We start from the raw sequence: 24,611 nt of genomic DNA, 5'->3' as shown, positions 1-24,611 counted from the left end.
TTTCTGCATATTAATATTAAATTGAATACACATAAATGTATATGTTTGGAGTAATTTCCCTTGTAAGGCTGGTCTGTGTGAATCTCAATCGTGACACAAATGAATCTGGATATTTTTCAACTTTGTGGAGTGCTAATGCCTGGTGATTCTCAATTGAAAATGATGCTCTCTTTTGTTACATGTTATGACCTGAAATATACTCTGTATCAGCATGCATATAATACATTGTATACTGACTGAATATGTTCATTTTCTGTTGAATTTGCTTGAAGGATAGTACTGTACCAGTACCTGTGTGTGTGAGTCATGAGTTTATTCTTGATGTCCAATGCAGATTGTTCATGATCAACCATTTGTGAAGAGATATTTAGATATCTCAGGTATATACTGTATGTAGTTGCCTTTAGGGTGTAAGATATAAGTTCATTATAATCTTTTTTTAGAGCTCTTGTGTACATGAGACACATTGAAATGACACACACACACACACACACACACACACACACACACACACACACACTCTCACACTGCTCACACCTGAACTAATTTTACAGTCTCAGATTTGGGTCATTGTATCACAGAAAAGACAAAACCTACAATTTAAAATCCTAATTACTGTTAATTTTTAATCAATACCTTGTATATATTGTTTTTGTTTTGTTTGTTTTTTATGGGGGGGGGGGGGCTGTGACAGTATACAAATAATGAATGTTTATGAGTGCAATGGACAGAGTATTTCATGAGGTGAAAGATGAAATGAGTTGAATGGATCAATATTTCATGTTTCAGCGAATTAAATATTGTCCACAGCATGAATGAAAAAAACATTTATTATATGATATTTACATATAACACCAAAAAATAGATTCTTGTCATTTGCTGTTTTATGAATTCAGAAAAGACAGAATGTACGATATCTGAGAGTGATTGCTGAGCACTATAATCTGTATGATGACGTACAGTTCTAGTAAAATAATCAATATTGAACCAATCAAATGACAAGGATTTATTTAGGCATTATATAATGAGAGCTGTCACACAGCCGCAGCAGGGACCCTTCTCGATTATGTTTGTTCATCAAACATCAAATCAAACCACACAATTGTACCATCAGACACTCGAATAAACTGTCGAGTAACACACAATAATTTTTTTCTCGTATTTTTGCCAAGGCATTCCATGCGTTCATTTTAATGGCACAAAAACAGGACATGGTGAGTGGAATATGACATCACAAAAATGAAGAAAACAGAATCAACTGAGAATGAAAACCAACGGTGATTGCGATACTCCAAAATGAACAATAGTGCACTGAGAAATAATTTCGAAAAAAAGAAGAAGTAAAACATGACAAGCATACAGTTTTGAGACTTTTGACTGTAATTAGCATTGACCAAATACTCTAATAATGCTCACAAACATTACATTTTTGATTTGAAAGAAGTGAAAACGTGAGGGAACAGTAGAAAGAAGCTTGTGCAAGACAGTTTACGGGACAAATAGATTCAGTACTGTGGAGTTCACGTGTGATACGAGCCTACATATTACACAAAGTTTCGATGAAAACGTTGATCTACAGTTCAAATTTATTTGAGGAAAAGTACTGCTAAAACTGACATTAAACGGTACCAGATGATAAACTGTCACCAGAAATAGTCTCAAGCCTGTCAATCGGTGCAAGGATTATCATTGAAGAGTACTTTGTTGCATAATTCGTACATTTTACTGGGTATTTTAACCTGACAAAACACTTGAGACAAAGTTCCAGTCTTTGTTTCTACAACATGAAATTCAGCATGTGGGACTGTGTAAGTGTGTTGAAGTGAAGGTGGCTTGTTACAGACAGATTTGTGTCACACACTTCGTTGTAGGTGAAATGGAAGACCTATATCTCGCTTTTCTTGTGAAAAAGAAAACAAAAATTATATTGATTGATGGAATGAACAAACGAATCGTCAGAAAGCTCAGAAGATGCTAGTGATAAGTGTTTGCGAAAAAACCTAAATCTTGTGGTCAAGCATCAAGTAATTATTGTTTTCATAAGAATATATTTATGATCTTCATTTCAAATATATTTGATGTTGCAGTTATCCTGGGTGTCTGATGAATGATAAATTGAAGGGACATCAGTGCACTAACGTTGCGCACTCTTTGATGAATTTGTTGTTTCACGGAGAAAAATTTACATTTATAGCACAACTATTCATCACGATTTTCATAAAGCTAAGATGTAAACTCTTCTTAAGATTACCATAATTATGACTTGATACACCACACGAAGGACACATATCTGTTTACTACGTTAGGGAACCGTTTTCTCTCTCTCTCTCTCTCTCTTTTTTAAAGTCTGTTCTCCAACTTCTCAAACAGAAGAAGTACATCTTTCACAACATATACTTCAATGACACACATTCATCTCAGCCTATCTGTTGAGAAACAAAACTGATACGGACAAGAATCACGCTAGAGGATTTCACTACCTGGTAAACAACGGGGCACCGTTTCCACATCCAAAACCAAAGTGCAAAATGAAAAGCTTCGACATTGAAGATTTAGAAAAACAAACTCAGTGCATCTTTGCATATTTTCAAAAGGAACAAAAGAGAAACGACATCTGAACTTGATCACATTTAAAACTCTTGTCTATTCACCTAGGTTCTGGCCATTTTTTTTTTCTCTCAGAATCTTTTAAATATCGTAAAAACATCTCAAAAACGCATCGAACGAGCACAAGAAAAAAAGAAAGCATACATACCATTTCTTATTAAAACAATCTTACAACTTCCATACATCATCTGTATTTATGTCAATATAGATACATAATTCTGTTTAGATTTTATCTCAAAAAATGGTCAACATAACAAGGAAATAAAGACAAAAAGAAAAAAAAATGCACAAGAAAATACAGGCGATAATATTATATATATAATATATATCCATGTTGTTGACTCTCAAATGGAAATATACATTTCCTTTTTAACAAATATGTACATATCGCATACATTGTGACTTCCATCCTGACACAAGAAAGATGGGGGAGTCAGAGAGCCTGCCATAGTTGGCCATCAGAATAATCATGTACAGTACCAGTAAATTATACAAAACGTCACTTTGGCTCTCCATAGACACTTTCCCCCAAGTTCTTGCGTTGGCAGAATGTACAAGCTAAAGAACGATGATGTTCTTTCTTTTTTTTTCACAATCTTTTTTTTTTAGTCTCCCTTTTTAATCAAAAGCATTTATACAGCTTGGCTGACATATTACAAAAACATGAATACTTTCACTACTCATGTCTAATATAAGGGCTGTTTTATATATACTTTTTTGATTTTTGTTTATACAGGTACTAACAGTATGACCATCCAACTGTCTTCTAAGGCAGAAAAAAAAGTGTTGTCTTTGCTACATGCTATGCAGAGTTTCTAAATGTATGTGGTGTAGAAGACCTACTCATTAAAAACTACCTATAGCAAACTTCAGAGCAAAGGTCAAAACAAACCTATCACTGTCTAGAAAAGTGAAAAACCATGATAAAGTCGGTTGAACTGATTCATATCTTTTTTTTTATTATTATTCTCCTTCATATGCAATATCTTTAATATATATCTTGTTCTGTATTGATAAAATAAGACAGACTTGTATTTCATTAAAAAATATGGAACTTTTATGAATGTAAATCCCTTTTGAATCGTTTATGGGCGGTAGACAAGCTTTTAATCACAATCTTGATGAGTTGCAGTTGACTATATTTATCAGAGATGAAGATTTCACAGCCAGATTATTCGAGGTGGAAAAGGGGAATTCTCCAGATTTTACAGTACTTTGTCAATTCTAGTAGCTGTTAAAATGATGGTACACTGATGTGATAAATTGCGAAGGAAAGACATTGCTTTCACAGTAAATGTTACGTGAAAGCTATGTAATTGAAGCGAGTACCAGTATTGATATTCCAACTGAAGGTAGTTGTTGACAAGGTGGAAATAAATAATGAAGTGTACCGACTAATATGATGTGAAGGAATTCCAACCTTGGAACGTCTCTTAGTTTATTCAGTACTGCACAGATTTCTCCAAAATTTCATGGCCTTGATAAGTTTGGGATAAATGCCGGCTATCATACCAAAAGAGATTCAATTTGGTAGAATGTGAATTCTACTCATCAAAATCTAAAGATTATCAACAATGCCCATGAGAATATTCTGTTCAATTTGTAGGTAGAATTTTGACCCATTTCAGAATGCATTGCAATTTCACATTGGTCTCACAAATGTCAAAGCTTTGAACAATATTAATCCATACTGCACTATCATCTATCATTAAAGATATCCTTTGGTGAGATTAAAAAAAATACAAACAAAACATGGACAAAGTTTAGAATATCATGAAAGAAATGGGCAAGCATTTACGAAAAACAAATATACAAATGCAGGAACTTCCGTTAACCCTTATACAACTGGGTAGTTTCCTTTTTTGGACAGCACAGTGTCTTATCAATCATGTTTACTTTTTGACTTCATACATCTAAAAGAGAGCCCAGCTGTTGATACAACAACTGTTTGAGACGGACAGTGGGCAGGGCAGCAAAATGCCTTCGGTATTTCTCGAGGGCCATCTCAACGTGTGGATGCTTTGCCGTGAAGATCGAGGCCATTCCTCATTAGCCAATCTGCTCTAAGGGTCTGGAGAAAACGAGCAGCCTGTTATGAAATTTGCTTCTCCAAGTCATCATTCCTTGGCTGTCACATTCCCCCTCCCTTTGTCACTGCGTCATTTCGTCACCCCCACTTCTTTTTCTTTTTCATTTCGCTCATGGCACATCTTGTGGTCATGCAGATGTTTCGAGCTAAACTTCCAACGACGTTGATCTGGCGGCCTCAAGTAGAGTTGTATATAATGCCACGCAGCAGAGATACACAAAAATGAAGGATCCAACCTAGTCATTCAGCAAATCCCCGGTTTACTGTATATGTAAAATGCAGGGATAATATATGTCAAAACACTTCTTGCAGATGGGCTTTTTAAACAAAATAGCTCAAGATTTCAGACAACATGCATTCACTGGTTGCAGTAGAAGAATGCGACTTCGACCCGCGTCTCTGAACACGAAAACAACAACAAAATAAAACAATGTACTATCTGGTTCCATTTTACACTGGATACCGTCTCTCCATGAGGCTAGGACATCTACACGGAGTTGCTCATCACGTGAAAAAACTCGAGTTGGGGCGCTACACTCGTGCAAATCTTGGGCGATTGGTTGCGTTGTGATGAGTAAAGACGGGAAGAGTTTGTTGCCGCGGCCCCCAATGGGACGATTGACGGTGCTGTTCGTTATCTAAAATATAAACTCTGATTTAGATTTTGAAAGAGTTTCTCTCTCCTCGTACAGGTCCCTTCAAACGTCTCCTTATATGTTCTGAACTTGAGTTATCGTGGCCGAACAACAAAACGTATCCTCTCTGCGTCAAGATCACGGATCTAAAACACACCAGTCCGACAGGAAAAGGAGGAGATCACGGCAGAACGGACCGCGAAAAAACGGGATGCCCTCTTCAGGCTATGAGTTAAAACTCTCCTCCTCCTCGTGGGCAAACGCCATGGGGTTTGCCGTCACCGTCAGTCCCAGGTCGTTTGTATCCCGAAGGAACAGGTTGTCGTGGGGCTGCGGTGGGGGCGCCCTCCGCTTGTTCTTGTTCAGCGAGTCCTGCTGCTGCTGCTGCTGTTGTTGTTGTTGCTGCTGATGGGCGTCGCCTGCCACCATGCCCGCGACTCCACCTGCTTGGTGTTGGTGGTGCTGCTGCTGCGGCTGGTGGTGGTGGGGGTGGTGTGAGACTGAGGAGGGAGGGGGTGGCAGGATTCGTTGCGAGGGCTGCTGCTGCTGCTGCTGCTGCTGTTGTTGCTGGTGGTGGTAGTGCAAGGGGTCGGCTGATGTTGGTACCCTGTGTTGCTGGGGGAATAGGGATGTGGGGATTGCCGGCCCTGTGTTGGATGAGGACAGAAACAAGGAGAACACACATTAAACAAAAATATGTGATTGGATACATCGAGTTAAAACTCTTTTTAAAGCAAAATCTTCAGTGGTTGGGAAACAAATAGTGTTATGACTGGTAATGGAAAGGGTAAACCCCTTCTGGACACTTGTAAGCTTGGACTAACTGCAACTTACATGCTAACAGCTGGGAACATATCAGCTAATGGTGGCTATCTGCCCCTATCATCACTTAAAACAATTGAGCTGGACTCTGGTGCATGTCCAGTGTGTTACCTGTTCTCTCCTTTTTTTTTGGTGACTGCAGAAACAAAGTTGCCTACCAAAGCATGTGTTTGATGGTTCAAGGACATTTGCTCCTGCGACAATTGCTCCAATGAAATGTCTGCATGCTAAGCCAAACATAAATTCTACCTTCAAACATAACCCTAATCGTAATCCTACTCCTCACATCAAACTAAACCTAAAACTCTTTCACAACCCCAACCCTCCCCTAAGTCCTTGGAGATAATAAGACCGGAGCAATTGTCGCAGGAGCAAATGTTGTGTTTAGTGTTTGATAATTCTTTATCTTTCCTCAAGGAGCAGATGTCCTTTCATGAACAATACCCCCTTGAAGATATCTTTCCCGTCTCTGTATGTTTCAAAGGTGTGCGAAGTGGAAAAAAAAAAACTCTGCCTGTGACTGAGTGTCGTTCCATAATACGTGTGAAAATATATTTGACACGTGAAATACGACTCTCTGGAAACATACATGAAAGGCTGTGATTACAAGTCACAGTCCGAGCGGAAAGGGATGTCACAGTGGACCTAAGATTGATCACGCACCTTTTCTACTGTTCGGCGTCACTCTCCTCGTCTGCTTCGCTGATCCGTTGCCCATGTGATCGCCCACCTCGAGGTCTCTACCAACTGTCGCAAAAACAACAGCAAAAAAAAATTTCATGAAAATAGGAATATACTTGACTCGATTCTCTTTACCTATCAAACTTAAAACGATCAATTAACTGACGACAAGATCTGATGGTCGTAATACTGTAGAATGTGATAAATTTTCGAAGAAGCTGCCTTCTTTTATGGTACTGAAAAATGACAGTGTTCCTTATATTCACTTGATTGCTTATTTCAGACATGATAAGCAAAGAGTTAAATAGAATGATGTAAGATTTGAATTTGTGTTCTGTTAGCAGAAAGCGCCCCAGTCTCCTTGTGACAGCATTCACACGACAAAATCACGGTGGTTTTAACCAGAGCAATCACGGAGATACTCAAGTGTTACAAGCTTCTTGACTGACAAAAACGAATGATTCCTTGAATTGTGAAGGCTTCTATATTCTGTTGTCGGGATATGAAAACATTTTCGGGACGCTTCCTGCAGAATCAGGGAGTATTGTAATGGCAGGGAAGGGAAATGAAAATGCCAAATATTTCAGCCCTTTTTTTGTTCATCTGGATATATACCAGATCAATTTCAGTCCCTTTTGCAGTCTGATCATTTGAGCATACAGGGATGTACTCCTTGTGAACAGACTTGCAATATTCTTAGGGCTGATAAGGCACATCTTTTGGTGGGAAAAAAATATTTTTACCTTTCTAGAACAGACATGTGCAGTCATGCAATTTGGGGGAAAACAGTATTTTCCACAAAACCTGCAACATTTTTGGTTGAAAGAAAAAGTACAAAATACTGCAAAAAAGTAACAGCTAGCATATCTGTTTGAGGCATACCTCAAATGTATTCACATAGTGAGGATTTACAGGTGCACTTCACACACAAAAGGGAAAAAAAATTGGGAGGGGTGAATCTGACGACCCGCAAAAATGACGACGCACCTTTGGTGCTCTCCGCTGGCGGCGATCCGACCACAGGGATTCCCGCACTCTGCGCCGCTGCCGTCACGGCACTGGCAAAGTCCGTCTCGGCGCAGAACGACCCATCCGAGCTGCAGCTGGTGGCGCTGTTGCGATTGCTTCCCCCTGTGCTACTCCCGTTCATGGACGCCCACGACGCTAACATCGAACCTGCGGGTGGCACGGTATGCAGAAAAATAAACCGATAAATAACGTCTCCGTGTAGAAAAAAAACAACAATCTTTTATCATGTCTCCAGAATTCTACATAAGAATTGAACATTTAATGCATAGTTATTAGCACAGAACACTCTTAATGATCTCCCCTTCAAAGCCCTTGCATAGATTCTCCTTTTGCAGAATGAGCTATTCCTACTTTGGCTTTGAAAACCAGTGACCAAAACAGACAACTGTACCATCACATCGAACAGAGACAAACTGTGCAAACCTCAAGAAAATTGTGTGTGCAGCAAACTTGTCAAAGAATTTGTGTACTTTGGGGAAAAAAAAGTTGTAATTTCTGTTTTTTAAATCATAGACAATCATAGCAGAATTCCTGATACAGATAACTAATGCAATATGTTACCATAAACCTATCTCGAAATATTGGAAAGAAGATTTTGCTGGCTCTGCAAGCTATTGATGGCGATGAGCTGTCTTGTTTGTTTGTTTTATCTCGTAATGTACGGTAGAGAATTCAGCCATTGGCTGCGTATTAGCCATTGGCTGAATTTGCGTAATATGAGAGGCCGTTCCGCGCGCAATCGCCATCTTCGTTCCAGCGCAATGTTCGATCGCGAAGCGATTTTTATCTGACCGAAAAATCGGAAAATATCATCGAAATCTGCGGAAATACGGAACTGAATTCGTGCTCTCTTACAAGCGTGATTATCGTTCTCAGCATGGATGAACCAGCTGACAAATCGGAGAAGGCAAAAGCCAAAAAAGATACCGAGCTGTGTGAGCCTAAGGCCAGCCCAGCTCCGGCAGCAAAGAAGAAGGCTGCAGGCAAAACTCTGTCTAGCGGCGGGAGGCCTAAGGCATCCCGCCCCGCGGCTTCGGGGAAGGCACAGCCGAACCCGCCCGCACCAGCTGCTACCGCTCCCAACCCGACTGTGACTACAGCGGAAAATAGCACGGAGGTTATGTCCCGCATTGGGAAACTCGAGTCAATGTTCGAAAAAATGATCGAGACTTTGAGTACTCCTCATCATGGAGAACAACATGCCAACACGCCGCGGGATTGTTTTAGTGAATATGGCGACTGCGACACACAAAGGGGAAGCAGCTCACCACCCGTCATAGAATTGGCGGATAATCGCAGCGTGGCTGATTTCCTATCGGCAAACCGCGATGACGCGGTCAGCTTGTTTTCGGACGTAGGCCTACAGGAGGCAGATAAAGACAAACGGCCAGAATTCAAGATACCACGAATGGCTCAGAAATTCGTGGCTCCGTCCGGGATAGGGGAACCACTAGATGAGGATGTCGCGGACACCATTGTGTATATGATGGGACAAAAACTTGACCAGAAATCTCTCGACGAAGCAGCAACTCGCTACCCCTGCCCATCTAACTGCACATGTCTAGAAACCCCTAAAGTGAACAGCACTATCTGGGAGAACATCTCGACGGGGACGAGACACAGGGATCTGAAACTACAAATGATCCAATCATCCCTCTTGAAAGGGATAAACGCGTTTGCTCGTACCCTTCCAGCAACTTTGTCTGAAGCTCAGCAGGATGCTATGGCTTTTCTCTGCGATGCAAACTTCTCCCTCAACTGCATGAGAAAGGACAGCATAAAGCCTGACATGAACTCAAATTTCCACCACCTGTGCAAGCCCTCTCACAAAGTGACAAAGTACTTGTTTGGAGATGACCTGGGGCGCCAAGTGAAAGAGATCCAAGAACAAAGGAAAACAATGTCAGGCATGATGAAATCACGCTTCACACGAGAGCAATCACGGTTCCAGCCGTACAAGAAACCGGATGTGACATCTCGCCGTCAATACACGTCGACTGGGTTCACCCGCCCGTTGGGGAGGGGTTATGACCGCCGAACATCACATTCCAACCCCATGGCCGGTTCATCTGCACAGCCTTTTTTAGGGAAGGCTTGGAGGGGGAGACCTCGAGATCCTCCTCACACTTACACACCGACAGCAGCAAGGGAGGGTGGCAACAAGCAGCCAACCTACCACAGGCAGAGCCAAAGCCAGGGGAGGAAATAGAACAGGTAGGTGACTATGAACACAACATAGACAACGATCTAGTTACAACACCAGCTGTCGTCGGAGGTCGTCTGAAGCCATTTTTCCCTGCTTGGGAAAATATCACGAGAGACTCACACATTATTCAAGCAGTTCAAGGCTATACAATAGAATTTGACCCAGAAAAATTTCCCCCTTCTCGAGAAAAACCTCTGCGTTCTTACAAGCGGAATGCTGAAGAAACAGCCAAGATTGACCATGAGATTCTTGTTCTGGAAGAAAAACAGGTCATTGAAAAATGTGCCCATGAAGAAGGGGAATTTATTTCAGAGGTTTTCACGAGACCAAAAAAGAACGGAGGAGTTCGATTAATTCTTGACCTGTCCGAACTCAACAAAAGTGTTCAGTACCAACACTTTAAAATGGATAATATTCAATCTGGTATTCTACTCCTCTCAAAAGGGTGTTATATGGCTTCAGTAGACCTCCGTGATGCATACTACACAATTCCCATTCACTTAGACTCTCGTAAATATCTCCGCTTCGTATGGAGAAACCAATTGTGGCAGTTCAAAGCTTTGCCAAATGGCTTATCTTCCGCCCCAAGACTGTTCACCAAAATACTGAAACCAGTGCTTGCCTTACTAAGACAACAGGGGCACACAGTTTTGTCGTACTTGGACGACACACTGATAATTGGGAACAATAAAGCAGACACTCGCTCAGCAGTGCAAGCCACCACTGACCTTTTGACTAGTCTAGGGTTCATTATTCACTCAGAGAAATCGGTACTTGAACCATCCCGTGAGATTGAATTTCTGGGTTTCCATTTAAATACATCTGAAATGAGAATCACCCTCCCAGCCAGTAAAAGCAATGACATTCAAGATGCATGTCGATCCTTGCTTGCTAATAACAAACCTAGTATCCGGGAGGTAGCTAAAGTCATTGGGAAGATTGTGGCTGCCTTACCAGCATCTCAGTACGGCCCCTTGCATTACAGGCAGCTGGAAAGGGAAAAAATCAGAGCCCTGAGAAAACAGAAAGGACATTTCGATAGACATATGAGCCTATCAAATAGAGCCAAGGCGGAACTAGTTTGGTGGTCATCCCATGCACATCTCGTGTCTAAACCCCTGTACCCAGGGAAAGTATCAAAAGAAATAAGAACAGATGCTAGTGGACAAGGTTGGGGTGCCACAGACCTGCAATCCAAGACAGGGGGTAGATGGAATGCTCAAGAATTAGCAAGAGCAGCAGGTAATGAAATAAACTATCTGGAAATGCTAGCAGCCGGTTTGGGACTCAAAAGCTTCTGTTCAAATGTCAGAGATGCACATATACTGTTGAGATTAGACAACACCACAGCGGTGACATACTTGAATAACATGGGCGGCGTCAAGTCTGAAGCATGTAACGAAATGGCGTTGCAAATTTGGGATTGGTGCAGTAGACGACAAATTTGGATAACAGCATCTCACTTGGCAGGCTCTAAGAACACAGAAGCTGATACGATGTCAAGGAAATTCAATGACAATATAGAATGGATGCTAGACAAGACAATATTCAATGAGATAGTGCAGAGGTATGGGTTACCAAATGTAGACCTTTTTGCCACCAGACTGAATGCCCAGCTCCCAACATACGTCTCCTGGAGACCAGATCCAGAGGCATGGGCAGTAGACGCATTCACTATTGACTGGGGACCCCTAGTATTTTATGCGTTTCCCCCATTTAGCTTGGTTGCAAAGTGTCTCCAAAAAATCAGACAAGATGGCGCTAGGGGAATTTTGATAGTGCCAAATTGGCCAACACAGCCCTGGTATACCGTACTACGTAACATGCTATTGGAGGAGCCCTGGGTATTGCGAAAACACCAGTTGTTAACCCAACCCATTACAGGTAGACCCCATCCACTTACACATCTCTCCCTCTTATGTTGCAGGGTTGGAGCAAACATTTCATAGCTCAAGGACTGACGGAGGAGACTGCTGATATAATGGCAGCGTCTTGGAGGAAATCCACCAAGGAGCAGTATATGGTGTATATTAGGAAGTGGCAAAGGTTTTGTCATGAGCGTCACTTATGTTGGACCCATACGAAGGTGGGAAATTTGTTTGCGTTTTTTAATTCTATGTACAAAAATGGAGCAAGCTACAGCACCTTGAATACATCAAGGAGCGCACTAGCATCAGTTGTTCTTCTACGGGACGAGAAATACACCATTTCTACACATCCTTGGATTTGCCGGTACTTCAGGGGCATTTTTAATCTCCGACCACCCACTCCGAGATACAGCTTCATATGGGATGTGGGCAAGGTGCTGAGCTACCTCAGACAAGTAACTCCAGCTCATAAGATTTCGCTGTGTCAACTGACACACAAAGTATGTTTTTTACTAGCGTTGACTTCTGCCCAAAGAGTGCAAACACTTTCATACCTAACCCTTGACAATGTGAAGGCGTCCAAAGATTGTGTGGAAATAGCAGTGGCTGATTTGATAAAGCAGAGTCAACCTGGGAATGTGGGAGTGAAAGTAACACTAAAAGCCTTTCCCGAGGATAAGAAACTCTGTGTTGTACACTATGTTAAAGAATACATTAACAGAACAAGCACATTGAGGAAGGAGGTGAATGCACTATTTGTCACCTACAAGCAACCCCATGGGAAGGCATCAAAGCAAACCATCGCTCGATGGATAAAAACTGTGTTGAGAGCATCAGGTATCGACACCGATCTCTTCAAAGCACATTCAACGAGATCGGCGGCAACCTCATCTGCCAAGAGGAATCATTTTCCAATAGCAGACATTCTCAAGCATGCTGGGTGGAAAAATGAATCCACGTTCAGGAATTTTTACCTGAAACCGGCATCCCAGGCAACATCTTTTGGACAAGCAGTTCTGGGACAACAGACCTCTAGGAAGGGACAAGATTCAGTCCTGTAAACATAGGTAAAGTTGCCCAAAAACTTTCTCTGACAATATATTCTGTGAAAAATGACTACTGTGAAAATCTTTGAAGTCTCATATTACGCAAATTCAGCCAATGGCTAATACGCAGCCAATGGCTGAATTCTCTACCGTACATTACGAGATAAAATAGAAAATTAAATGAAAAACATTGAAATTTAATTTGTATTTTATGAGTAATGGGAGGATAGAGAATTCAGCACCCTCCGCTCCCTCCCTTACTCTGAACAGCCTTAAATGTGGCTTATACAAGATCTATTTTATCTCGAAATATTTTTTCACAGTAGTCATCAGCTTTTAAAGATGGCGATTGCGCGCGGAACGGCCTCTCATATTACGCAAATTCAGCCAATGGCTAATACGCAGCCAATGGCTGAATTCTCTATCCTCCCATTACTCATAAAATACAAATTAAATTTCAATGTTTTTCATTTAATTTTCTATTTTGTTTGTTTGTGTTTTTTTAGTCCTGATGATGTCTCATGAGGCTTGGGCAGAAGAAGAAGAAGAAGAAGAAGAAGAAGAAGAAGAAGAAGAAGAAGAAGAAGAAGAAGAAGAAGAAGAAGAAGAAGAAGAAGAAGAAGAAGAAGAAGAAGAAGAAGAAGAAGAAGAAGAAGAAGAAGAAGAAGAAGAAGAAGAAGAAGAAGAAGAAGAAGAAGAAGAAGAAGAAGAAGAAGAAGAAGAAAAGAAAAATGGAGACAAGAGAGGGCAGACTGGGACTTAAAGAATTTTACCTGTACAATTACTTGACGTTTCTAAATCCGTCTCTAGATCATCTGGTATTAACTTGGGCGATTGGTCTTGCAGACCTGAAAAGGCAGTAAGATAGGAAAGAGGTATTATATCACTGAAACTCTGTTCTTCACTTACAAAGGAAAAACATGACATAAGTTTCATGCAATTTTAGCTCAAGCATGCTGAGGAGCTTTGATGGTCTTTGTCTAAATGTTTATTATATGTAAAAGTTTTGACAACTCAATTTACATTGTAGTTACAGTTTTATAGGATCTGCATTCATTATTGCTTCCAGGTAACTTACTAGTGACTTCTTCAAATGATCATTCACACCCATGCATTTATCAAATTAGATAATCACTCCACAGAGTTTTCTTTGGAAGGAGTTTAATGATGATGATAGTAAAGCCCGCTACACACTACACTATAAGACCGATCGCACAATGGATACCGCACACCATACGATCATACTACACAACTAGGCTTATGACCGTTTTGACTTCAGTACATCCATACCAAAGGATATAGAAGTGCACGCAGTGCACACTGCATATGCTTGCATTTTACTGTATTGTGATTGGCTGAAAGCCCATGACCAGTCATGAAAATTTGACATGTCAAATCTCTGCAACTGCCACCAAGACCCAGTTGCACGACTAGAACCTGGCAAGAGTCGTATGACCGGTCTGATCGCATAGTGTGTGGCTGGCTTCAAATGTTATGCTGTGCGAGGTTCTGCTTCTGGCATATGTGTGGAGGTTATTTCTCAAAAGGGTGGTGTATGGCCAAGTCATGCTGGCACAGAGACAGAAACACCAGTATCAGGTGGTGGTCGGGAGGTGATGAGGGGGATGACAAACTTACCGGTGTTCCCTCCTATCCTGGGGAGCATTGGCTGGGCCTCCTCATTGTCCGACATCGCCTCGCTCTGCGACATGAGATCATCGTTGAACTCAAGTAGCTCACGTCCCAGCTGCTCGTGCCGCGGGTCCTCAAACACCTGGTGGGGGGCGAGCGGCTGCACCCCCTGCACCCCGCTCATGGGCGGGTACTGTCCGTTCATGAGCCCCCGCTGGGGCAGCGTGGTGGCCACGCCCATGGGGTGCTGCCCCAGCAGCTGGTCGTCGCCGCGGGAGACCACGGGGAGGGTGTGCGGAAGCCCGTTGGACTGGACCGTGTGTGGGTGTGTGAACGGCGCCGTGTACGGGTACGACAGTTGTTGCGGATGCTGCCTCATCGGCAGAGCCGGAGCGTGTTGGTGGGTGGGCGGATGCCCCCCGCTGCTCATCAGGGCGGGCTGAATGGGGACGAAGGTGGGGTGGCCATTGCAGGGCGGCAGGGGCTTGGGCTTGCTGATAGAGTCCTGTAATTGCATGGTGGACGGGTCTGCCCCCATCGGTGGCTCCTCCGGGGGAGGGGGCAAGAACTCGGTCCAGTTACTGGAGGGGTACTTTCCCCCTACCCCTGGACGTACTTTAGGTTTTCTTCTGCTCCCTGTATGACAGAGACAATAGGAAGAAACACCTTGCATAACTCATTGATTCCAAAACATTTCTGATGACATACCAATCATCTACCTCGCTTTGTTTCACATTTGAAAGTAATGTCACCTCTGAAATAAATGAAAAATAAAACTAGCACTTGCTTTGCCTATTGAAAGAAAAACTTTTGCCAAATGCTCTAATTAAAGAGTCTGCCTCAAAAGAATTGTACGGTTTTGGTTCCAGAACTAGGGAGGAATATAATATCTTGTCTCTGTTCAACTTGAATATCGCTCCATGATGCATTCAATTTTTCTTTCATGGATCTGTGTAATGTAGTAGAATTATTCACCTACTGAGGCAACATCTCACCTTTAAGTTGTCTTTTACATTAAAATTTGGCAAGATTTTGGTCTAACTTTTGAAAGGACAAACCTTGTGAACTTGTTCCAGAGTCACTGAGCCCACTCTGGCAGTCTGCACATAAATGGGAGCCATCTGGTATGGGGAGAAAAGCATCATAATTGCAAATTATAAAAGTGTGTGGTAACATTGAAATGATTTTTGGTTGAACACATCTCATCACTGAGATTCAGAGGATGTGCTTAGCATCACCTCTCAGCCTATTGCTTATCATCATCATAATCAATATCATCATCATCATAATCAATATTATCATCATCATCACCATCATCATAATCAATATTATCATCATCATCATAATCAATATCATCATCATCATCATCACCACCGTCATCACCATCATCATCACCACCATCATCATCATTATCAACATCACCATCACCACCATAATCATCAATATCATCATCATTATCATCAATTTCATCATCATTATCATCATGGTAGTCATTTTTCTCACTGACATCATCATATCTTGATCACTTCATTATCATCATCATCATCATAACTTTAATCTTTATCACAACTATCCTCCCTAATCATTTTCCCAGCCACCATTGTTTTGTCATCATCGTCAAAGTTGTAATCTTCATGATTTCAAGCCACTCCAAACTGACCTAACTTCAGAGCCCCTCAATGTCCTGTCCACAGTTTTATGGGGGGGGGGGGGGGGGGGGGGGGGGGTAATAAGCACTGATAGCCAACACAACCTAATTTACCAAAGGAAAGAAATTGGAGTATCAAGTACTTGTATACCTCAGGCAGGAGGATTATGGCTCAATTTCAGATTTACAAATGCTCCTGAAATTAGATAAGTGTTTGAAGTAGAGACCCTCAAAGGAAGGCATCATTATCTACTTCCACACACTCTCGGGTGCTGAGATTGGGACTGAGGATCTGGGAGGGGAGAGGAGGGGGCAAAGGGGTAACAGAGGGGTGGGACTTCTTACCTCTCTGAGGAGGCAGAGGGGGCACGCCGTCCATGTCGCCCTGCCGCCCTTTCTTGCCGGATTTCTTGCGCCCCTTCAGCTGGCCCGCTGAGGAGGGCAAGGGGTACGTAATGGACCCTGAGGCCGAGCCCGAGCTGGTGTCGCTGCAGTTCTGCCTCTGTGCTGCCATATACTCTCTGATCTACATTGGCAATAGAGGGCAGCAGAGCAATGAGAAAAGGTTAGAAACACATACTTCATATGTTTGCCATCTTTGGAGAGGTATTTTATTGTAAAAGTTCTCAAATATATACAATGTACATGTAAATTTGATAGCATAACATACGTGGAAGAAGATATGGTAGTACTCTAGCTTCCTGCCAATTTCTCATTTCATTTGAATATAACATTGGCTGTCAAAAAACACATGAAAATAATCTTTGAGACTCATTAAACACACACACACACATACATACATACAGGGATTTCTGTAATTTCTTTTTGGCTGGAGGGTATGGAAAAGACGATAAGGGCGGCAAATACTGGGACAGGTTATGGTTTGAAAAGGGACAAAAATGGCACTATCAGGGGTATGGGAGCGGTGTATTCATGGTGAATTGAGATCATCAAACTGCAGTTTGGCAAGGTTTCAACCCTCATAGCGACAGCCAGCTCAAAATGTCCCTAGCGCCATGTCGCAAACATTTGCCGACAATGAATGATGCAAGTCTTACTGGTGAAGCATATCGTAGAACTTACGTTTGGAGGAAGGACCAAGGTGGTAGAGGCGTAGGGCTCCGCCATGTGAGGGGGAAGCGACTGGCAGTGTTCCGGCAACATGTGGGTGCACTGGTTCAGGGGCAGGGTGTGCGCCATGTGTGGGCAGGACGGACTTTCGTCGTCATCTTCGGATTCATTGTCGACCACTGCGTACACTGGCACGTTATTTCTGGAGCGGGACGGAAACGACAGACTTTCATTTACATGAATACTTGCATTATATGATATCACACAAGCTGTACATTCTAAAATTAATTCATTATGATCACATGCCTGCGAATTAGCAGGAATTGAAGTGAGCCTAGACTAAAAGTGAAAAAGAGAAAGTTGCAGTGACAATATTTGCATAACAAAGTGACAGAGCAAAATTTTGTAAAACTTCTCTTCTTTCTGTTCTGTACAACCTGTTTCTAAAGAAATGTTGGTGTGAATTGTAAGAACTTCAATGAAAATGCAGATGGTCATACTGTGAGAGCAGATTTCACAAAGGGTCTAAAATGTCCATCTTTAAATGCCATCTATACTTCAAGCATAACAAGTTGCGCTGTCGATTTTACAGCAGAATAGATGTTCTGCACTACAGAATCCTTTCAAAACCGTGACTCAACTTCATTGCCACAGCTAATATCTGTTTACACATGCACACGAAAAAAAGAAAAGAAATAAAAATACCCCAGAACAAAAGACTAATGGTCACTCCGCTCACCTGTTGTACTGGTCACTTTTACAGGTGCTCATGTCCTGCTTTTCACCCTGGGTCATCTGCAGGTGATCTTTGGATTCTGCATTCACAAAAAGAAAAGAAGTATATATTTGTTTCATGTTAATGTCATCCATTTATAAATGACTTCATTTTACTCACCAATACCATTCTGAATCATACAAACATGGCATAAATGTTATCAAACCAAACTTTGTATCAATAAAAGTCATAAACATTTAATCTAAAACAAAGGTGGCAAACTACAGTATTCTCCTTTTTTCGGCTGATTTTTGAAACTAGCTTAATTAATCCAGTCTTGATTACTGCGATATATATGTTTTGTTATTTTACTCCACTTTTACAATAGTATAATAGTACAATAGTATCTCTCTCTTTTTTTTTTTATTCATTCCTTTTTGTTTGTTTTTGTTTTGCTGAATACGGGGGCATTCATTCTGGAAGAATTTTCATAGAAAATCTCTATTCTGAATGAAGGGTTCACTTTTTGAAAAACACATCCACTTTTTTGTTGCTTTTCAGCATTCAAACCTCTTCACTTGTGTAACAAATGTGAGAGAAGTTGAAACTACTTCGATATTGACTAAGGGCCATCATAGAGTGAAATACCCTTGTTCAATTTCTCACTGTAGTATGTTTTTGACTCGATACCATTCTTGTTTGAAAAGAACATAGGTTAAGATGCTGTTGCACACTGGTATACATGCATCAGGAGAAAAACCATTAGTGTTGCTGAAAACTGGCCAGGAAGAAAAAAATAACACTGATTGCACACACACTGAACGTGCGATGTCATCAACTTTCAACTCAAACTGCTGTAAAAACTCACACATTAAATCATAAATCTACAAACTTGCAAGTTTTTTTTAACCCTATTTTGCAGTAATTTATGTTTTTACAAATCCATGCACCACTGCTGAAAGGCACATGCATTTTCCATTTTTTTATTTATTTTTTTTTAATTTTAATGTAATTAGTGCGGGACTGGTCCACATTTTGCCTTTTGTAAGTCAAACAGCACACAAAATTCTTTGAAACACATTAAAGGCGCATTCATCCCTTTGCAATTTTGAATGGGGGGGGGGGGGGGATTTGATTAGGTCGGCAATACACACACAGAGCGAGATTAATAACGGAAAACAGACAAAAACTTCAAACGAAATATTGACTTAAGTGTGTTTGCTTCGGTTCTGCAGAGAAAAAAGGAGGAAGGAGCAATTTTATTAGTCTGCAAATTGTATGCATCATCCCATTCTTTTTTCATTTTTAAAGCATTGTAATTTTTCAGATGAAATTGCTGCTGTTAGGAATTTAGGGGGGAGAAATCTTTGGGTGCTGTGATGGCAACCACCTGCATGAAAAGATTTGCGCCGATGAGTGAGTGTTGCATAGAAATGTTGGCTTCTACAGAGTGGAGCAGTGTTTGGAGGAAAAGTCATGTGATATGAAGAGGGCTTGAAAGAGTGGGGCGCCCTCGTGTGGTTGCAAGAGAAAGAATACCAAATTTCTATATTCTCTTTTAGTGATGGGTGCATGGAGAATGGGATACTAGTGTTATCCAGTGAACAGTGTTGTAATGGGGTGTGAGCGTTAAGCATATATGCTGAGAGCAAATGGAAGGAAAAAAAAAACCACTATGGCAACTTCAATATATTTGTCAGAAAAGTACACCATCACTAGATTTGAGTAATGCATATGGTAAAATGGTGAGTGAATGCCCGCTGTGTGAACAGATGAAAGAAGAAATCTGGCTGAATAGTGAGAAATGTTGATATAAATAATGATCTTCAATTGTGTTTAACACATTTAGTTCTGTTTAGATTAAATTCAAATCTTGGCGTGTACATGTATCTATTCATCAGCATTAATTTGTTTCTTGGGACAAAAATATACAAATTAAACAATGTTCAGATTGGTAAAATAAAGAACAAGAAAGTATAGAGTGATTTGATGTAGTGATTGGAATGTATCTATATATTATTTATGAATTATGTAATGACAAGAAAATTGACAGAGCCGAAAAAACTGACATGATGCACCAAAAGTATAATTGATATCCATTCTTGCTTTGCTGTTAAGTGACTTTTGAATAATGAACACCTCTGCTGCATATCACTTTTAATCGTCATCTGACACAATTTCCATCCAAAATAATCAAATTTTTACTCGAAACAAGTAAGAGGTGTTGAGGCTCAGTGGGTAAGCCCACAGACTATCAATCACAAGGTCCCGGGTTCAAGTCCCCTGGTGGCAGCAGTTGTGCCCCTAGGCAAGGCGCTTCCCACTCATTGCCTAGTTCTACAGAAATAATTGGTCCCTTAGTTCCTTGGTCTGTTTGCCTACTATTAACCATCTATTGCTTCCTATTTAATAGAACTCATGTAAAACAAATTGATTGAAATCAAATCACGCAATTTGGGTGTGGTTTCCTTAGAAATAAATATATCTCAAAATATATAAAAAATGTATCAATCCTATCTGATCATTAAGTCAAAGAATGGACGAATGCCCACACTTGTAAGAGAAGAATAAAGCACCGTTTTCAAATCAATCTAGTCTTGAATATCAAACACAAAGCAAGAGCAGAAAGTACAAGAAATAAGAGATTCACAGGTAAAGAGAAAGTTGGAACAGGTCTTCACTCGCACTGGTATCATATTATCGTTTGCAGTACTTATCAGAATTGCGATGCGTCACAGAAGATCCACTAAATGGTCTGCTACAAAGCATTGCTTGGTACTTCTTTCTTTTTGCTCTTTTTATCTCCATCTGCCTTAAAACCTGTGTTTTTTTAAAACCCTTTAAAATGCCTCCCTCACCCTTTGAGCAGAGGTATATAAACGGATGCTTTTTAGATAAAATTCAGGTGTTGAGTGAAAACTTGCATCCCTCCTTCAAGAGAGAAAGCAGCACATATCTTCCTCAAGTATTTATATTATCTCTTTTAATTTACCTGAAATTGATACATGATTTTGGTCACTTCAATTTGAAATACTTATATATGCTAGTCTAAGGAATTCGGGCCATGAATAAAAAAAAAAATCATATTGAACAGACTTGCAATTGTCAATTACCAGTTTCTCAAGATAAAAGTTATTTTTCAGGGAGATTTTAGGGTAATTCCTGTTTTTGTTATAAAAAAAAAAAGATTGGAGTGTGTATGCTTTTTTTCTAACTTGAATCTTACTTAATGAGAATGATTTTACCAATATCAAAACTCAGCCAAATCTTTACCTTGTGCAAACACCTAAGGTCATTAGTAAATATCTTGAAATTCATACAGTCATATAACTTCGGAAGAGATTTTGGTGGGTTGAACTGAGAAGTTCGAGTTCATTTTGATGCCTACTTTCTACAAAGCCTATGTAATATATAAACGTGGTATTCTTATATCTATCTCTTTTTTCTCTATAAGTTTATCTCTCTATCTCTCGTTCTCTCTTGAAAGGGGGAACTGTAGAAAGCTGTGGAAAAGGAGGGTGAGGGGTTAGTGAGTGAGTGTGAGTGTTAGCGCACCGTAAGCCTCTAGCAGCCAGTAAGCGGGGCTAGTTGCCCCGCTGTGATGGGGTTGCAGGTATTGGTTCTTGCCCAGCACGCTGCGGAGCGAGCCGTTAGGGGGCGGGGCAAAGGTGGTGACCGCGGCGGCCGAGCCGTTACCATGGAGACTGGAAGACTGGCACTCGGACGAGTTGTTGCTGCGCCACGTCTGGTCGGGCGGCCAGCTCGGGTGGCCGTTGCTGGTGGGCTGGCCGTCGTACTGACTGGTCAGTGACGTCCTGCGGAACGGAACAAACCACTCACGAGTGACCAAACATGTCCATCAACAGTCCTGGGAACCAGCTTCATGCTACATATCAATTTACACTGCTGATATATCTGTAATACCAATCACATCAACACATGTTTTGTGGCTCCCTCAGCTAAGAGGGCACAGTTACCATGGCAACAACATCACATTATTACTCTTCATTCAGAACCCATATCACTGCAAAATTTCACATGGTTTCCATATTGCTTTAATTATTGTACCACACACTCACTAAGAAGAAATCAATGAACATTATTCTGCAGAATGACATAGCAGTAAAACAGATGTTGCTTGTTCTAATACAAATTCTGCAACACTTTCGATGGGCATGCTTCCTTAGCCTCTGTTTAGGAATTCTCATGTCATTATGGCAAGACTGAACCTCCTAATATGCATTTCTGTGGTTGTACCCATGGAAACAACATCATTCAATGTGGCTTTGCATACGAATGAGGATGTTCGAAGGAATGTAGTCTAAACTTAAAAGTGCCAGGACTTACATGTGTGTGGCTCCTTCCAGACCTAGCGGATCTAAGTCAAGAGAGAGAGGGAGCGGGAGAAAGAAAGGAGGAGAAAGAGATGGAGAGAGGGAGATAGAGAGAAGGAAGAGAGAATGGCAGGGAGGTTAGAAGAACGAGAAAGGAGAGAGACAGTTACGAGAAAAAATGAAGTAAAAGAGAGATAGAACGGAAAACATGGTTATTCGTCTCATCCCGGGAATTTGCAGTGGTCTTATAAAATGACAGTCATAAACTGAGCACAAGCCAAGATACTACCATGAATATGATGACTCAAATATTCGTTCACATATCGCGAAACTCTTCCGGTAAAACTATTTGTATTTCAAAAGGGAGGCACTCTCCAATAAGGTATAATAGCAAGAAAGAAAAAAAAGGCTCAGAACATCAACCTTAAAATCTGAAGAAGTTGTCTTTATGCATTTTCTGCTGTTTTCCTCTCTTGTTTGTTGCAAGTCATTATTATCACTTCACTGAAGGTCAATGCTGTGTTGCAGTAATTGCAAACCCCCCCCCCCCAAAAAAAAAAAAAAAAAAAAAAAAAAAAAAAACTTAACTGTCAAGTTGAAGCCTGATTTGAGGAAAAACAGGAACCAATAAGATATCAAATTATCTCATATCAAATGACTGGAAAGAGAGAGAGTGAACTCTAAATACAGTAGCTCGAGCAAGTTGCTGGTAGTAAAACGTGGCTACTCAATGTAATTGTTTTCTCAGTCAGCAACACTAGAGTGCGACTTTGCACAAGACACTTCTTCTCTCTACCACGGTGTATTCTCATAAGTTTTCCAGCGGGAAGCTGTTGCTGTAACATTTCACACATGTGCACTGTTAAGTGTCAGCAATGCTTTAATGCTATCCCAAGCGGTGGCGAGATAGTTATTTTCAAGTCGGCCTACTAATGCGGGTGCAGGTTTGATTTGCGGCATCGAAGCAAGAGTATTTCTTGAATCCTTCAAGGTACATGGCGTGGTGGAAAAGGAGCTACCAGTACAGAAGAGATAAATCCTGAGGCATCCCTTTGGCTAAGGGACTAGCAACAATAATTACAATTACATTAGCATGTGTATTATCATTATAACAATTTGTATTACTGTTATCATTATAATCGTCACCATTATCATTCATAATCAATTTTGACAAATCCATACCAGAAAACAAAACAAAACATAAACCTTCAAATGGACTCACTCTTGGTTAGATTGGCGGCGTGCTTCAGCTTGCGTCGTCGCAGCACGAAGGCCACAAGCACGAGCAGGATCATCATGACGAATCCGGCGATGATCCCGTAGAACCACGGCTCGTCCGTCACGCCGCCCCTGTTGGTGGTGTCGATCCCGTCTCCACTTCCCGGCACAACGGCAACTTTAGAGAGAAAGAGAGAGAGAGAAAGAGGAAGAAAGATAAGAGATGTGACTATCAACATTCAAATAGAAGAAGACTTTTCTTTCCAATTTATGACATTCTTCCGTCGAGTTGTTTTCATTGCAACTGATTAACAAATCGTCCTACATTGACGTAAATGAGCACTGAATTAATCAGTGTTCTAGGTAGTTGCAATGACAAAAGAAATCATGGGCATGCATTTCGTGAATTTGAATAATGACGTAGTACCCGCAGCAAACTACAAGGACTTAAGCACCAGCACTGGCTGTCGGGCAGAAGCTTGGTGGTGTAATGGATAAGACGCCTGTCCGGAGATCAGGAGGTCAAAGGTTCCAATCCTGCCCTCAAGACTTCTCTTCTTAAAATACATCGTAGACAATATACACACGTAGACTGATGATGAATCAATTTACACTGTATTCTGTATGATGTCACAGTCAGCATCACAAATCTTGAATACATGGCTGCCATCAGCGTCCCCTATATTTCAAGGTGATTCCAAACAAGCAACCAGGGAATTACTAGTGTGTTCTTTCCATGCATCTCAATGGGCAGAAACGATTCCCGAATCTGGCAGATTCTGATATTATCTACTCCAGGGATGATAAATTATACAAAAGTTTTCAGGGAGCCCCGCCCTGCAGATGCAGGAATATTTGGTAGCTCTGTGAATGGAAAATTACCAATACAGTTGATATTGTCACATGGGTCTAGGGCAACTACCCCCTGGGCAATTACCCCGAACCCTCCCACTGACCCTAATCTTAATCCTAATCCTGAACCTTATCCTAACCCTTACCCAAACTCAGAA

At 41.1% G+C, this 24,611-nt stretch overlaps 3 protein-coding genes across 3 annotated transcripts in view; 2 read left to right on the top strand and 1 right to left on the bottom strand.

The window, feature by feature from the left end:
* Positions 1–4,686: 4,686 nt before the first annotated feature.
* The window catches only part of LOC139737761 (roundabout homolog 1-like), a 71,599-nt gene continuing 51,674 nt past the window's right edge, over positions 4,687–24,611 (bottom strand). Inside the window, exons 19-30 of the mRNA XM_071648435.1 lie at positions 23,606–23,779; positions 22,397–22,427; positions 21,605–21,864; positions 18,074–18,149; positions 17,347–17,536; positions 16,609–16,789; positions 15,674–15,736; positions 14,622–15,251; positions 13,757–13,831; positions 7,822–8,010; positions 6,817–6,900; positions 4,687–5,978 (exon numbers count right to left, since the gene is read on the bottom strand). Of these exons, the coding sequence (XP_071504536.1) occupies positions 5,557–5,978; positions 6,817–6,900; positions 7,822–8,010; positions 13,757–13,831; positions 14,622–15,251; positions 15,674–15,736; positions 16,609–16,789; positions 17,347–17,536; positions 18,074–18,149; positions 21,605–21,864; positions 22,397–22,427; positions 23,606–23,779 (2,375 nt within the window). The 3' untranslated portion in view covers positions 4,687–5,556. The remainder of the gene's footprint in view (positions 5,979–6,816; positions 6,901–7,821; positions 8,011–13,756; positions 13,832–14,621; positions 15,252–15,673; positions 15,737–16,608; positions 16,790–17,346; positions 17,537–18,073; positions 18,150–21,604; positions 21,865–22,396; positions 22,428–23,605; positions 23,780–24,611) is intronic.
* Positions 8,582–12,132, top strand: LOC139737776 (uncharacterized). Its single transcript, XM_071648449.1, has 2 exons — positions 8,582–10,077; positions 11,997–12,132. Exon 1 carries the CDS (start codon positions 8,741–8,743, stop codon positions 10,070–10,072), a length of 1,332 nt encoding a protein of 443 aa, XP_071504550.1. The 5' UTR covers positions 8,582–8,740; the 3' UTR covers positions 10,073–10,077; positions 11,997–12,132.
* Positions 10,068–13,068, top strand: LOC139737777 (uncharacterized). The gene has a single exon (XM_071648450.1). It carries the CDS (start codon positions 11,988–11,990, stop codon positions 12,996–12,998), a length of 1,011 nt encoding a protein of 336 aa, XP_071504551.1. The 5' UTR covers positions 10,068–11,987; the 3' UTR covers positions 12,999–13,068.

This window comes from Diadema antillarum, unplaced genomic scaffold (genome assembly GCF_040938485.1).
Source record: "Diadema antillarum isolate AM-2024a unplaced genomic scaffold, OU_Dant_1.0 seq00000704_RagTag, whole genome shotgun sequence".
Classification (NCBI taxonomy): Eukaryota; Metazoa; Echinodermata; class Echinoidea; order Diadematoida; family Diadematidae; genus Diadema; species Diadema antillarum.
Note: the sequence above shows the minus strand (reverse complement) of the source record. Positions and strands in the feature narration are given on the sequence as shown.